Source organism: Balaenoptera borealis (assembly GCF_965194805.1).
Source record: "Balaenoptera borealis genome assembly, chromosome: 15".
Classification (NCBI taxonomy): Eukaryota; Metazoa; Chordata; class Mammalia; order Artiodactyla; family Balaenopteridae; genus Balaenoptera; species Balaenoptera borealis.
The window spans coordinates 10,245,500-10,261,545 of NC_138871.1; the positions used below are offsets into that span (position 1 = coordinate 10,245,500).

Below are 16,046 nucleotides of genomic sequence, written 5' to 3' on the forward strand. Positions count from 1 at the left end.
GCCCATGGCCTCCCTCTGAGTCCTCACCTTTCTGTTTGTTGTCGGTCACATGCAGCGTGGGCTTGGCTGCCTGAGTTCCGGAGTGTCCCTTCAGCCAGTGTTTGTACTTCAAGCCTCTAAAATCCAAAGCATTATACGGGGAAGCTTTGGCCAGATTCAGCATTACCAAGAAAATCTTATCTTGAGCAAGGGTGTCCTGGGATTGCCCCAGGCCCTTTTGCAAGCCTGGCCTTGACAGTGAGTCTTTATAGCCCCTGAAAGGTGAACAGGCTGAGAGCTAGAAAGTTTGAAGGGGCTGCAGCCCATATCGGAACCCAGGCCTCATGAGGGCCGGGGTGGGGATGGGGGAATTGTGCCACCTGCTGCTTTCAGGGCCCAGACCCAGCCCCGTCCTCCTGTCCCTTAGGAAGTTCATTCCCTCCACCCTCACCCCAGACCTTTCCATCTTCCTAGCCTGAGCCAAACCGTCCCTCTCCCCATCTTGTCCTACTTTGCCATCCTCCTCTCCCCATGAATGGAGGAAAGTGCCCTTGTTCGGGAGGATTTACTATCTCCTGGCAATGGCAGGCAAAGCATGGGCCGCACGCCCAGCCTGCAAATCTAGCTGCCTGCGGGGAGTTTGGAATTGATGTCCTGGAGCCCACGGAGGAGATGGTCAGGACTTTGCAGTGGGCCCAGGGGTCTCCGTTCTCTCCTCTAACCAACCAGACACAGGCAGTGGCACAGCAGTGGCGGTGATGTCTAAGGAACGACCTGGCATTTCGAAACACATCTTTGGAGCGTTATTATTAGAGAAACTGAACTTCTAGGTGTCTATTCTGAGTATGAATGTGGGGAATTTGAGAGTATAGTGGTTGCCCCTGCTTCTGCCATCCCTGACCCCCCCCCCCATTTTCTGAGGAAATGCCTTCCGGGGGTCCTCTTCCTGCTGATTCAGCCCCCGCCCCAAGGAAGCCCTGCCAGCTGGGTCATGGGATTTGTGGTTCAGGGGCAGGTTTCCCCTTAAGAAAAAGAAACCATTCCAACCAGCAAGGAATTTTGCTGCAACTTTCAGTAAAATTAAGGGACATTGCTAATGCTCACAGGGTGGTGTCAGGGGGGGTCGGAGGTCAGGGTGGTAAGAGAGAATTAAGCCATGCCTCTGAGCGGCAGGGCGCTGGTTCCCTCTCTCTCGTCTGTCACAGGCTACCTCGATAGCAGAAGTACTCTGTCTGACTGCATTCTTTGGGAGACTTGTACACTTTGCGAAAGTCACTCCTCAGATGGTTTTCTGGAAGGATACGAAAAACATCTGCATCATGGTAACCATAGTGGTGAGTGTTCATGATGGTGCCTTTGAGAGTTTGTGGTCAAAGGTAGAAACTATGAAGAGAAAACTATGAAGAGAAACTCAGTAGGTTTGGGTTGGTTCAAGAAATAATGACAGGGCTTCCCTGGAGGCGCAGTGGTTAAGAATCCGCCTGCCAATGCAGGGGACACGGGTTCGAGCCCTTGCCCGGGAAGATCCCACACGCCACGGAGCAACTAAACCCGTGCGCCACAACTACTGAAGCCCGGGCGCCTAGAGCCTGTGCTCTGCAACAAGAGAAGCCACCGCAGTGAGAAGCCCATGCACCACAATTAAGAGTAGCCCCCGCTCACCGCAACTAGAGAAAGCCCGCACACAGCAGCAAAGACCCAATGCAGCCAAAAATAAATAAATAAATTAAAAAAGAAAAAGAAATAATGACAATGTTTGTACAGCAAACACCATCAGCACAACTGCCAGCAGATCACAATGACTGAAGCACAAATTGGGCAAAATATGACTGTGACTATTTAACATATCAAGAGCACTTCCAAATTAAAGAAAAAAGAGACAGAAGCTGCAATAAAAAATGTGCTCAAAATCGGTGAAGGCATCTCATAAAAGAAGAAATAAATAATAGCAGATATGAAAAAATGTTTAACTTTAAGAACTACATATGAAAGCAGCAATAAAATACCGTGTGTTTGCCTATAAAACAATGTTAGCAAGATTGAAAACAGAACCCGTCACACTCTACTTGAGGGAGGAATAAGCTGTCTTTCTGGAAGGCTGGTTGGCAGTTCTTTTCGTAAAGCCTTAGGTATGCATGTGCTTGCTCCCAGATTTCCAATCCTGGGACTTGATCTTTAGGAAAAAAGGATGTGTTCAAAGATTTAGCCACAAGATTGGTCATGGCTGAGTTGTTCATAGTATTGAAAAATTGGAAACAACTGGATTTCCTGACAATAGGAAGTAAATAAAACATGGTACACCCACATCTATTAAAATGGCCTTAAATGCACTTACGTGTCTATTCTCAAGGAGAGATGCTTATGGTCCATTAAGCCAAAAGAGCAGGTTACAATACAGTTGGAGCACATCGTTGTTAAAAGAAAAGAGGAAGGAGTGTTAGAGATCCATAGAAAAATCTGGAAGGACATATGCTAAGAGGTTATGCCAAGTGAGGCAGGGTCATGTGCTCTGAAATGCTGTGATGAGAAAGGGGCCCGGGCAGTGATGAGCTGAGGGTACTTTATAATTAGCATTTCAGCACAGCAGGCGGCCTGCCTGAACCACAGTTCTTCCCAGTTAACCCCCCTCAGAGTACTCGTCTCTGCTCTTTCTACTTGATGTTCTTTCCCTGGAGGGCCATCCATTCTCAGAGCTTCCAAGAACAGTTGGTGGGTAGGGGTCCCCAGGTTGTAGCTGATACTGGTTTCCCCTCTGAGTTTCTTCACTCTGTGGCCACCTACTTGTTGTTTCCCCATCAGTGTTTCAACTCAAACTCAAAGGGACCAAACCCACCCTTTTCATCCCACGACTCCCATAGCTGTTTTTCATTGATCTGTGGTGCTTTATCTCCCATCACTCACTCCAAGTCCTCCTTGTCAGGATTCCCTCCGTTCTCTCTCATCCCCGTCCTCCCCAAAACCCCCTCAGGATGCCTCTTGCACCGTTTCCCCCTCTCCCCACTGGGACCGTTGCCGTGGTCTGATGTGGCCACGTGTTATCTCTCTGCTGCACGCCATTCTGTTCCCACGGTGTGGTCCAGAGCCCCGTCTCCCCTTTCAGGAACTGCCATACTCACCTCAACCTCAGATCCCTGATACATGCATTTGAGATGCCACTGCTGGGTTAATTCTCCGAAGCACACCTCAGATCACGACCCTCCCTTGCTCAAAAAACCTCTGTGAGCCCCACAGACTGTTGAGCCCTCCAACCCAACCATCCTGCAAATGTGCCTCACGCGGTCCCCCCACTCCAGCCGCCGGAGCTGCCTGCTGCCCCACATGCTCTTCCTCCGTGTGCAGTGTCTCTTGGGCCTAGAATGTCCACTGTCTTTTCTCGCCCTTTCTCTATTTTTTTCGACTTCCCTTCACACATCTGCTGAACGCTCAGAATACACAGAGTATCTGTCTGGTCTTATTTTTTAGAAATATCTTCACTTTCTATTATTAAAAAAACGAATGCAAGAACATTCAGTCTGGGATGAGACCTGTGACCACAGCTTGGGTTCAGTCCAGAAAACAGTGTTACCTGACACAGGAAGGTGGAGAATGAGATGGGTGGGAAAACTGTAAAAAAATAAATAAAAAGTGCGGAGAGAGGTTATTTTTGGAAGAAAGAGAAATCCAAACAATAGAGTATATAAAATAGAAAAAAGCACCCCTGCTCTTCTTCTGGGAGAGCAGGCACCTCTTTTGTGGCCCTTTTTGCTACGTGGCCCCCTCCTAGGACAGGGTCGGAGGTCCCTCCTCATCTCCTAAGACGCCCAGCGTGCAGCCTAGAATATGATGGGCTCACAGGCGCTTTTTAAGCCCAAATCCTAAGTCCAGTCAGCGTGCTCCCTGCTTCACATCGTTCAGCGGCTTCCCATATCCCATCAGAAAAAAGCCAAAGTCCTCATCGTGGCTGAAGCTCTGTGTCCCTCCCCACGCCCATGTCTCCCTCCTCGCAGTGCTGTTTGGTTGCCCCTCCCTGCACGCCCTCAGCCCCTCGCCTCACCTAGGTTTTCTCCGGAACAGGTTCCGCCACCTGCCAAAGAGCATACTTGACATCAGTGCTGCTATTTCCTGCCGGAGGATGCACCCCTGAGGGCAGGCACTCTCTAGCTAGCTCTCTGCTCTCTCTCTGGAGCTAGAACAACACCCCGCACGTAAGAGGCGCTCCGTAAAGATGTATGGAGTGAACTGGATGAGGAGACACGGTTGCCCCGTCCAGATCTGTCCTGCATCTGTTACCGGGGTTGGGGGGGTCTCACTCCTTTGCCTCCATCACCCTTATTTGAAAGATTTTCTGGATTCCCCAGGCCCTGGGAATAAGACTTAGGTTTTTTAGCCTGGCCCTCAAAACCACCTGCCCTCGGTCTGGGGTCTGGTCACTTCCTGCTCTCCTCTGCCCCCACCCCCAGGACCCTCTGCTTCCCGAGAGTCCCTTTACTGTGTCTGCCTGCCATGGCTCTTGACTTCTCTGGGTTTTATCCTTTTAAATTTTTGTCTTTGCTTTAAGATTACGTCAGGGACTGCCTTCTCCGGGAAGCCTCCTCAGATACCATAAGCCTTGGTGATCTGTCCATCCACGCTGCCCAGGGACAGTCACCCTGGTTCCCTCCAGTGGGCACCCAGTGCAGCAGCCAGCAGCAGCGGCTTTCTGTGTCTCTGTCCTTTCTCTCCCCCGCGTTGGCTCTCTCTCGATCCTCTATGCCTTGCCACCAAAGGGACTGAGCTAACACTTTTGATGACGGTAGATTATTCTTTTCTAACTTGTATTTTTCTAAACTGCGCTGGGTCCTTCTTCTTTTGCCTGTCCTCAGGATCACAAACTGACCTTAATAAGGAATGATAAAAATTTTCTGTAGTCTAGATATTTCTACCCCGTTGCTGGGCTAGAAAACCTATCTCGTATGCAGAATTGAAGAAAAGTTAAAGTCAAGTACGATGTAGTGTGGGTGCATGTAGCAGTGTGGGTAACCGCTGGGGCTCTGACGCCAGACTACCTGCGTTCCAGTCCCAGGTCTGCCCCCCGTATTGGCTGTGCGACCGGGGCCACGTGATCTCCCTCACTGTGCCTCAAGCATTTCCATCCAGGAATGGTGCCCACTTTAGGGGTGTGGTGAGATAAACGGAATAATCTATGGAAAGCTTATTAGAGGACATGGCACATAGTAAAGTCTCAAACGACAGCTGCTATTAATGTTCTATTATGAAACCAGATTATGCTGTTTATGAAACGTGCCTTTTTCCATGACGTATTGTGACCCTCCTTCTGGGTCAGTGAACATGCATCCACTTGGTCACTTCCTCTGTCCTCTGTCCGTACCAACACCGCTGTCCTGTGTCTCTCACAGCTGACCTTGATTGATCTGATTACCTATGGGTCCCTGGAGGCTGTTAACATCCATGGAGTTCGATGGTCAAGGGCCTTGAGGCCAGTCTTCCTAATTAATTTCCCTGAAAGTCGTCAGGTAAGGATATGATTTAGGATACAAAAGGGCGTGTTTTTTTAAACTTATTTTTTACTGAAGTATAGTTGAATTACAATGTTGTGTTAATTACTGCTGTACAGCAAAGCGACTCAGTTATACACATATATATATATACATTCTTTTTCATATTCTTTTCCATTATGGTTTATCCCAGGATATTGAATATAGTTCCCTGTGCTCTACAGTAGGACCTTGTGGTTTATCCATTCTCGATATACCAGTTTGCATCTGCTAAGGGGGGTGTGGTTTTTGTTTTTGCAGAAAATTAGCTGATTGCCCGTAAACGAAATGAAATGTTGTCTTCACAGATCCGAAGGGCCTTTCGAAGCATCCGGAACACTCTGCCCGATATCCTCTACGTCTTCCTCTTGTTCATCTTCAGCGTGTTGATATTCTCCCTCATGGCCTTGAAGCTTTTCGGGGATAGGTGAGCAGGCTGCCCTGGAAGTTTCTGCCTGAGAATTCTCCCACGTTTGAGTTCAGCCCGTTCGTGGCAGAATCGGTCACTAGATGCTATCTTCCTGGTTCAGGCACTCCAGGAGGGTTCTCGAAAGGGGAAAAGTGTGTCCGGAACCGCAGCTTCATTTATGTCCATGGGTTTTTTTCACTCTGTGTTGCTGGTTCCTTTTTAGGGGTCTCAAAACAGTGCAAGGATCGCCCTACTTCACCAACATCCTGGACATAGCGTTTGAGCTCTACGTGCTGGTCACCACCGCAAACAGCCCCGATGTCATGTACGTGAGTCCCCAGTTCGTGTTCACGGACATCTGTTACCGTAACAGAATTCACTTTCTTAAAAGCAGCTGTAAGAAAAAAAAAAGTGATTTTCTGTTTATTCATATTCATTGTAAAATGTTTGTATACTATTTTTTTTTTTCTTTTTTTTTTTGGCCACACGGTGCGGCATGCAGGATCTTAGTTCCCTGAGCAGGGATCGAACCCATGCCCCCTGCAGTGGAAGCACGGAGTCTTAACCACTGGACCACCAGGGAAGTCCCTTGTAAAATTTTTGAAGAGTGCAAAGTGTTGGCACTAACGACAGCCTACCGACTCTACTGAAAACTAAATTTAGATGAATGTTTTAAAAAATGAAAGCAACAGGAGACATCTCTGGAGATACAACTTAAATATTTGAGCCCACTTTCTATTCTGGAATCTTCTTTGAGTCTTGAGTTGAAACGCCTAAGCCATTTTTGTAAAGGAATCATGGCTTGTTCTCCTAAGCATTGAGGTGGTTTTCTGGCTAAATGAAGCAGGAAAGAAATGTAAAAGTTAGTAGTTGTCACCTCCCCCCGCTCTCCCAATGCCAATTCTCCACGCATGTGGACATTATTTAGGAGAAAAACATTACGGTTTTTCCCCCCCTAATGTCCTGTATATTATGGATTTGCCTTGTTCATGGAGGTAAGATTATTTACCAGTGCTACCCTGAGTAGATAGCTCTTGGGGTTCTAGAGTGTAGATAGAATTCTAACTGCAAACATCAACCCCCATCTCCTCCCATACTGCACTGCGGGAGAGGGGCGGGCTTTCTGTTGTCTAGTTGTGTGTAGGATCATCACATCAACTTGTTCTGGGTTCCTGCTCACTCTTGGGCCTGGCTCTGGCAAAAAGTGAGCAAGGTGAAGTTCCTGGCCCTCCTTGTGTTTTCTTGGATCTTTCCCTCAACCTTAGGCTGCCCCCCTCAACATCCCCTCCTGCACAAAATCCAGTTTCCATTGAAGGTGGCGTGAGCATGCATCCCGATTTATGCCTTTTGTCCCGGCACCATTATTAATGGTACACCTTTCATTCTCACTGTCCCAATGTGGACAGAAAATTATCTGCTCCCCAGCAAGGCAGTCTGGTGTCCCTGAAGAGCCTTGAGTATAACTCCAAGCCATAGTTCAGATTCTTTTTGTAATTCTGGGCAAGTGGCTCTCCTTTCTGGGCTTTGATTTTCTCATTGTGAAGGAAGGGATGGGGGAATCTCCAAGGTCCTGCCTGCTTTGAAAGTTGGCACCTCTCTAAGGCTCTAAGAATTTCAGAAGGCAGTCTGGAGCGAGCTCTTTAGCACTGACGATGATTATGGCTTTGAGGCCTCATAGCACAGTTTGTGGGGAGAGTTAGAGTGAGAGAATGTTTTCCTGTGCCTCGAGCACGTGGATTGTCCACGTGGGATGTCACCTACGGTCAGCCTTCTATGCACTGTGGACCCAGGGCACGGGAAACCATGAAAGATAATTATTTCCTTCTAGGATGCCTGCCTATGAGTTCAATTGGTGGTATTCTCTGTACTTTATAACCTACATCATCATCAACACCTACATCTTCATGTCCGTCTTTCTGGCCGTTGTCTACAACAATTATAGGAAGCACTTAAAGGTAACATGCATGATCCGGGGGTCAGGGTGCCGGGCTGGGTGCAGTAGCAGGGAGGCTGGCAAATGCATTTGCTAAATATTTGAATGTGTCCATTTACCTTTTGCTTTGGTGAATCTGAAGGCTCGTTTGGTGCCTTGCTGTCCTCTGCTGGGCCAGGCGGTTCTTTGCCAGTCTGCAGTGGGTCTGACGGTGTGTCCCAGCCTCATGTGCGGGAAGAGGTCCTGGCTTTGCTCCTCACTTTTTTTTTTTTTTAATTTTACTGGAGTATAGTTGATTTACAACTTTGTGTTACTTTCTGCTGTACAGCAAAGTGAATCAGTTATACATATACATATATCCACTCTTTTTAAGATTCTTTTCCCGTATAGGTCATTATAGAGTATTGAGTAGAGCTCCCTGTGCTATACAGTAGGTTCTTATTAGTTATCTATTTATATATAGTAGTGTGTATATGTCAATCCCAATCTCCCCATTTATCCCTTTCCCCTTTCCCCCCAGTAACCATAAGATTATTTTCTACATCTGTAACTCTATTTCTGTTTTATAAATAAGTTCATTTGTACCATTTTTTAACATTCCACATATAAGTGATATCATACAATATTTGTCCTGCTCTTTCTAACTTACTTCACTCAGTAGGACAATCTCTAGGTCCCTCCATGTTGCTGCAAATGGCATTATTTTGTTCTTTTTTCTGGCTGAGTAACATTCCCTTGTATATATGGACCACATCTTCTTCATCCATTCTTCCTCACTCTTAATGCATCTAATAGTTCATGGCTCCTGGAAATGTTTTGTGTATCATTGGGGTTGGGGATATTCTCCAAGCTCCTTTCTCCACCTCTAACAGAAGCAAAAATACCTTAAAGCCAATAGTTTCTGCCCTGGTGCCTTCTTGTTTGATTGATGTCTGGAGAATTCCTGGAGGTGTTGCATGGGCAGAGGCTTCTGAGCGCTTGGGGCGCAGCGTGTTTTATTTCTGGAATCTGCCAGGATACCTGGGTCATCTCACCTGCGGGCCCCACTGTCCCCCACCTGAGCACGCCTCTCATTGGCTGTTTTCTAGGATTGTAAAACTAATTGCACAGAGAAACATTTCATCCAAGGGTCATTTTCTTTAAGGGAAGACATAGCCTTTTGAGTTAGATCCTTTTGGTTCTGTTATGAATTTTTCTTTGCTTAGGGATATTCCCACCACGGGGCAAGTAGAAAGTCGGGGAGAACTTAAATGTTCGCAGCTAAGGAGAAGTGGGTGGTGGGCTGAGTCTGAGATTTGGCCAACCTCACTTTGAAGGTGTCTGGCCTGTCCAGGCTCTGAGAAGTCTGTGCATTGTGGGCACCTCAGCTGCTCCCGACCCCAAGGCCAGGTCTCCCAGTGACCCTCCTCCTCTGACTTCCTCCTTCTGGGCAGAAAGAGGCATTCCTAGAGGGTCTGGTGCGCTGGACAGAACTGTTGCTGCCCCTCCCCCAAGAAGTGTTTCTTTTAGTTAACACTTCTCGAAAATTAATCTTCTGCCACATGGATCAGTCAGCAAGCGTATCTTAAGTGTGTTTTTTGTGCCCAACACCAAAGTTCTGAGGAGCCAAAAGCGATGAAGACACAGCTGTACCCATTAAGAATGTAAGGTCTATAAATAATAAATGCTGGAGAGGGTGTGGAGAAAAGGGAACCCTCCTACACTGCTGGTGGGAATGTAAATTGGTGCAGCCACTATGGAGAACAGTATGGAGGTTCCTTAAAAAACTAAAAATAGAGTTACCGTATGACCCAGCAATCCCTCTCCTGGGCATATACCCAGAGAAAACTCTAATTCAAAAGGACACATGTATCCCATGATTATAGCAGCACTATTCACAATAGCCAAGACATGGAAGCAACCTAAATGTCCATCAGCAAATGAATGGGTAAAGATGATGTGGTACATACGTACAATGGAATACCGCTCAGCCATAAAAGAGAATGAAATAATGCCATTTCAGCAACATGGATGGACCTAGAGATGATCATACTAAGTGAAGTAAGCCAGACAGAGAAAGACAAATATCATATGAAATCACTTACATGTGGAATCTAAAATGTGATACAAATGAACTTATTTACAAAACAGAAACAGACTCACAGACATAGAAAACCAACTTATGATTACCGAAGGGGAAAGGGGGACAGGGATAAATTAGGAGTTTGGGATTAGCAGATACAAACTACTATATATAAAATAGATAAACGACAAGGTCCTACTGTATAGCACAGAGGACTTTATTAAATATCTTGTAATAAACTATAATGGAAAAGAATATATATATATATATATATATATGTATATGTAAAACTGAATCACTTTGCTGTACACCTGAAACTAGCACAACATTGTAAGTCAACTCTACTTCAATTTAAAGAAAAGAATTTAAGGTCTAGCCATGTAATCAGCTTACAGGGAGCAGTAGGGGTGGGCATCGAGGTGGCCGATTGTAACATGAGGGGGGTTCTCCTTGTCTGGAAGATTCCCTGTGCACAGTCAAGCCAGATGGCAGCTCCTGGTAAACCCTCTCTGACCCTCCTGCCCTGGACCTCTTCTTTCTGACCACTTCTAGCCTAGTGTCACTTCCCTGCCTTTCTTGCCCCTCCGCTTCTCTTTCTTGATTGACTTAATGGTAGATCTGTCTTCTCCCTCTCCTGTGTCTCCCTCTCTCTCAGCAGCAAACCTGATTTCCTTCCTTTCTGGAATCTCCCTTCCTCCTGGGCAGAGCGGAGTTTGGACCTGTCTGCCTCCTGCTGCTCTGTTTCTCACCACACAGGTTATCCTTCCGGGGTTCCCTCATTTGCACTTGGTAAGCTGAGTTCTGTTTCTGCAGGTGGGGGTTAGCTACCCATCCCTGGAGCCGGGGAGGGATTTGGTACCTTGCAAATTAGCAGAACCATCGGTGACTTCTCTTTGCAGTTCCTCCTGTAGCGTGAATTCCTGAGTTGCTCTTACAAGATAGGCTGTTGTAAACCCAGGAGCGGGGGCTTTTAGGAGTTTTTGTCAGGCATGGTGAGGCCTTTACACTTGGGTATCTCCTGCTCATCTAGAAAAGATGCACATGGTCCCCAGGACACACTCAGATGAACTCTTCCATTGCCTTGAAATTTTTAAGGTGGAAAATCAAGACTTTCTTGAATCTTCCTCTTAAAAAAACATACTTCTGTTTTTTCAAGAATGAGATTCGCACACTGGCATACCTGAAGCGTCACAAAATGATAGAGGCTTTCAACATTCTGAAAGTCAAGGTGGGCACAGAGTTTGTGGTGAAGGAGGCCCAGTGGAGGCAGCTGGCCAAGGTCGTGGAGCCAGACATCAGCAGTTCCCACCTGGAGCTCCTTTTGAGGATCTCCGACGAGGGACAGAAGGGGTATGTGGGTAAGAAGCCTTGGCCGCTCAAGTTCCTCTTCCCCGTGCATCAAAAAGTGGGGTGGGGGACTCCTGAAAGTGATGGGATGTTTGTTCATTTTCTTAAGTTTGCAACTGAGAATGTATATTGGCATTCCCCGCTGGCAGTGTCACAGTGGAATTAGGTTCCTGACGCTGTGTTCTGACAGGGGTGTCATGGTGTGTGTCAGCGTGTGACGAGCCTTCCAGAAGCCCTTCACCTTGTAACACGGTCATTCCCTTCCCAGGATTCTGCTTTAGGGAGCTCATCTAAAATATGGAAAAGGGCTGTATAAATAAACGTCTAAATTGCGTTTAGCGTTTGAAAGGTTGAAAGTCACCTAAATATTCATGTATTAGTGGTTGATAGCTATTATCAATCATGTTTAATATTGGTAGCCTGCTTGCCACGCATGAGACACTGTCATGATTGTTGTGTGTTTGTGATCTTCCCCAGACTTACTGAGGTGGAGGTCTTGTTGTCCTCATTTGTCAATATGGAAACTGAGACTCAAAGAGATTTGGTTGGTTGCCCAGAGCCACACAGCTGGAGCGTGTACAGGCCATCTGACTCCAAGGCCCCTGCTTTTTATCATTACTCTAAGCTGCCCCAAATTCTGAGGGTCACTTAACGGGAAATTTTGGTGACATTAAAAATGACTGTGAAGATGAGGTAACAGTGGGGAAAGATGTGAGATGACTAAAATACACCCCAAACTGTAGGACACACACATTTCTCTAGTTTCAAGAAAAGTCTAGATGGAAACACACCCAAATGGAGTGGGAGGTCTGATAGAATGTAAATTTACGTGAGACAAGGACTCTCAAACTAGTCTAGCAGAGCCATGGGCTTTTTAGGATTCGGTGCATGTGTGAGAAGAAGGAAATGACAGTGATTCTCTGGAACCTACATGAGTGTCCAGGGAAAAGAGAACTGTGTGGCAAGACACTGTTAAATGGGTCATGCCAGCATCTTCCAATGAGGGTGTTGGATCCAGGATGGAAGGTCAGCACGGTTTGACAGGCGCCTTCCATTGAGCCCTGGGCACATCCCTTCAGCCACCCAGCTCAATGGCTCAGGAGCCAGGCTTCTCAGACCCTGAAGAGATGGCTTTGGTGCCCCCGTTAGGGATTGGCAGTGATGCACTGTGATATCCCATGTCAGGGTTAGGGTTCTGCTAACGGTGGGGGAAGGGCGGCTGGACAACCCTTGAGTACCGTGCTTCCCAAGCTCTTTGGGAAGTGCAGTGAAGCTTTTAAATTTCTAGCCTGTCATGCAGCTGTATACTTGGGTAAAATACAACAAAAATGAATAACTACAAAAATGAAATTAAAAAAACATATAAAACGCAAGTCCCAATTTTTCATTATTAGAGCCAACAGACATGAAATGATCCTGCCAATTGTTCTATAAGTTTCTAAATTTTCAGAGCTGATCTCATGGGGGTGAGCGGGGGAACACGAGGACAGGGCCAGCCGTGGCCCAGGGACCACGCACCTCCTCCAGGGAGGAGCACTGCTCTGGGACTTGGAGGAGAGATCGGGACCTGGGCCCCCTTGGATCTCCCACTCCAAGAACTGGGGTGGGATGGTGGCCCATGTCAGTCCAGGATTCCTAGACCTCAGCCCCTCTGTTTCTGAGAATTCTCTTTTGATGATTTAATACCTCTGCTGCTTCTAGAGAATTGAGACTCTGAAGATGTTGATGAAGCTTTAGGGCTTTATAAACTGTCTCTGCGATTCCTCCTGTAGCGTGAATTCCTGGGTTGCTCTTACAAGATGAGCTATTGCAAACCCAGGAGCAGGGGCTTTTAGGAGTCTTTGTCGGGCTTGGTGAGGCCTTCACACTTGGGTATCTCCTGCTCATCCAGAAAAGATACACATGGTCCCCAGGACACACTCAGATGAACAGTGTTTCTTTGTTTATAAGGTCAGTCTAACTATTGACACTTGGGTGTCATGAAGAACAAACATATTAACCCATGGGGACATAGCATCTTAATTTCTTTGGTAACTTCTTTGGTAATTTCCTTATGTCTTTAGGTAAATGCAAGTTATTGACTATTTATCTCAATATGCATTAGGCCAATGCCCTGAACTCAATTAGTAATTTTAGAAAATATGTTTAAGAAATCATGGGTAGTTGATTCCCTGTTGACACCAAGGATTTGTCAGAGAAGCGTGAAACTCTGGACACTGTATCCATATAGTTTAAGCAAGTTACCCTATAGGGCCTTGTGGTTTACAATATTGTGTGATTTACACAAGCCAGTTGACAAAGATTCGAGTTTTTAAATCACAACGCAGTTTGAATCATGCCGCTTGGTTCTGGCCTATGTTTAGGTTTAAAGACACCTAAATGTTAGCTGAGATCATGATACCAATTGACCCATAAGATAAGGGGGAGGAATGTTAGAAGTTCCAACCATTTTAGCCTCTTTAGAAAACAAAGTTTGCATGAACTAAAACTCCATATTTGCACTTTGTATTTACATTGGATAAAATCAGGAAAAAGATGCGAAGCCACATTTTAAACCCTAAATCACAAAACAATTTATTAGTTTTCCTTTCCTAGGAGCATTAAATACATTTGAATTCAAATTTTAAATTATTTTAATTTGATTTATAAAGTAATTTTAGAACATTTTAATTTTTGGTCAAAAGTCCTTAGATTTTAAGTGTGTAACCAGATCTTTAAAATGTGTCCTTTTTACCAAAAAAAAAAAAAAAAAAAAAGAAAGCTTAATTTTTCCCCCTAATGGCCTTTTTACAACTACTAATTGCTGGTCTATTGTTAATTTGCATATCTTAAAAAAATTTTTTTTAACTAGGTAGAGACACTAAGAACATTAAATGAAGTTAGAATTCCCTGGTTCCCATCTGATTTTCTTAAGAAATTAGAATATAGAAATACTGTTTAAATGAATATTTTGTTGTTTTACATATTTTATACTTGTGGGGGCGAGACTTCACAAACTGATTTGTTAGTTCAAGTTTTTATCTGGAAGGCACCTGTGTCAAGGAGAAAATCATTTTAAGACCTAGTTTCTTTAGCATTTTAATACGTTTGTGCAAGCCGAGAGTTTGTCAGAGACTTTGTTAAAAGAAAAAAGGTGATCATTAAGCTTGAAATTCCTTTTTTCCTGCACCCTAGTGAGTCTTTTTGTTTGTTATGTTTGTTTGGTTTATCTATTTATTTTTTTTTTTAGGGGATAGCACATTTAAAGCATAAAGAATTTTTCCTTGACTTCTTAACCCTGAGAGGACCTTTAAGTCTCCATTCAGAGTTTAAGGAATGCATAGTGTTCACTTTAAAACAATTCATTTAACAATTCATTGAGAAATCATTGCTTGTATCAGTTTGCTTGGGCTGCCATAACAAAGTCCCAGACACTGGGGGGGCTTAGACAACAGAAACCTATTTTCTCACAATTCTGGAGGCAGGAAGTGCAGGATCAGGGTGTTGTCTGACAGGCCTGTGTCCTTGGCTCCTAAATGATTGTCTTCTGTGTCTTCACACCATCTTCCTTCCTTGCGTGTCTGTGTGCAAATCTCCTTTTCTTATGAGGGCACCAGTCATACGGGATTAGGGCCCACCTAATGACCTCCTTTTAGTCTAATTACCTCTTCAGAGGCTCCATCTCCAAAATACAGGCACACTTAGAGGTGCTGGGAGTTAAGCCTTCAACAAATGAAATTTCAGGGAACACAGGTCAGCCCGTAACTCCTGTTTTGGGGGTTCTGTCCTTAGACTGTTGCCTTCTCTAGAGCTTTCTTCTATGGTTTACCGTCCCCCATGCCCCAATACTACTCATCTTCGGAAGTCATATTCGTATTATTAGTCTATCAAAATCTCAAACTTGAACATTTACGCCGAACGCACAGAAACGCCATGGTTCTGGTTCAGCTGCTGCCCTTTCCCCTTCACACGATGCGACTCCACCTGGTCTGAGGCTGCAAAGCCACAGCAGGACGACAGTGACAAACCTCACCTGTGCAGTACTCTTACTTTCTAATGCCCTGGGGACATTCAACCAAAGTAGCTCTTGACCTTCTGAGCAGGTGAGAGGGGGCCAAAGAGGTGAGCAGATACCCTTGTGACACACCCATGACCTTGGCTGCCATTGGCTGGCTCGTGACTGGAGTCCACAGGTCTGGGTCCCCCGCCCTGGGCCCTGCTCAGTTTTGCCGCCTGGGTTGTGATCCTATTTGTAAATTAAATGAGCCCAGCACTCATCTAGTTTGAAAAAAGGAATCCATCCGAGTCGCAGATTTTATTAGAGCTCCATGGATGTGGCAAGAAGGCGCCCGTGAACTCATGGCTTAGCAGACTTCCCCAGTATTTTATCTTTTACAAAACAGTGATGTCAATTTAAATACCGTTACCAGGGCAAACACATCTTTAGGGAAGACAGCCAATCAGATTTGTTGGCTTTTAGGGATCGCAGGTTATCTTTTATAGGAAATAGCGGTCATTTCTGATGTCTGGGTGTCCAAAGACTCCTTTGTCTAACCAACACTTTCAAAGACAGTTTTCATAACAGAAAGCCAAACAGAATTTCATGCTTCACGACGGTCTCCCCTCAGTACAGGCAGGGAGATCGCTAGTTCTGTGAACATGCTCGCTTTCCCCCTTGATCAGCAGTTATGGGCAGGTGTGGTGTCCAGGGCTAAGCACTGGGATTCTATTAGTGCCCAAAGTGTTAGACTTAAATCTAGTGTTAAACTGAGAAACATGAAACTTACAGATGTGGAAAGAAAAGGGCTGCATAGAATTATTAAC

At 45.6% G+C, this 16,046-nt stretch overlaps 1 protein-coding gene across 1 annotated transcript in view; it reads left to right on the plus strand.

Moving 5' to 3' along the window:
- Positions 1-16,046, plus strand: part of LOC309611596 (two pore channel protein 2-like) — a 39,847-nt gene that overhangs the window by 10,031 nt on the left and 13,770 nt on the right. The window contains exons 4-9 of the mRNA XM_082356215.1: positions 1,185-1,313; positions 5,355-5,471; positions 5,801-5,919; positions 6,125-6,226; positions 7,730-7,856; positions 11,053-11,254. Coding sequence (XP_082212341.1) covers positions 1,185-1,313; positions 5,355-5,471; positions 5,801-5,919; positions 6,125-6,226; positions 7,730-7,856; positions 11,053-11,254 — 796 coding nt within the window. The remainder of the gene's footprint in view (positions 1-1,184; positions 1,314-5,354; positions 5,472-5,800; positions 5,920-6,124; positions 6,227-7,729; positions 7,857-11,052; positions 11,255-16,046) is intronic.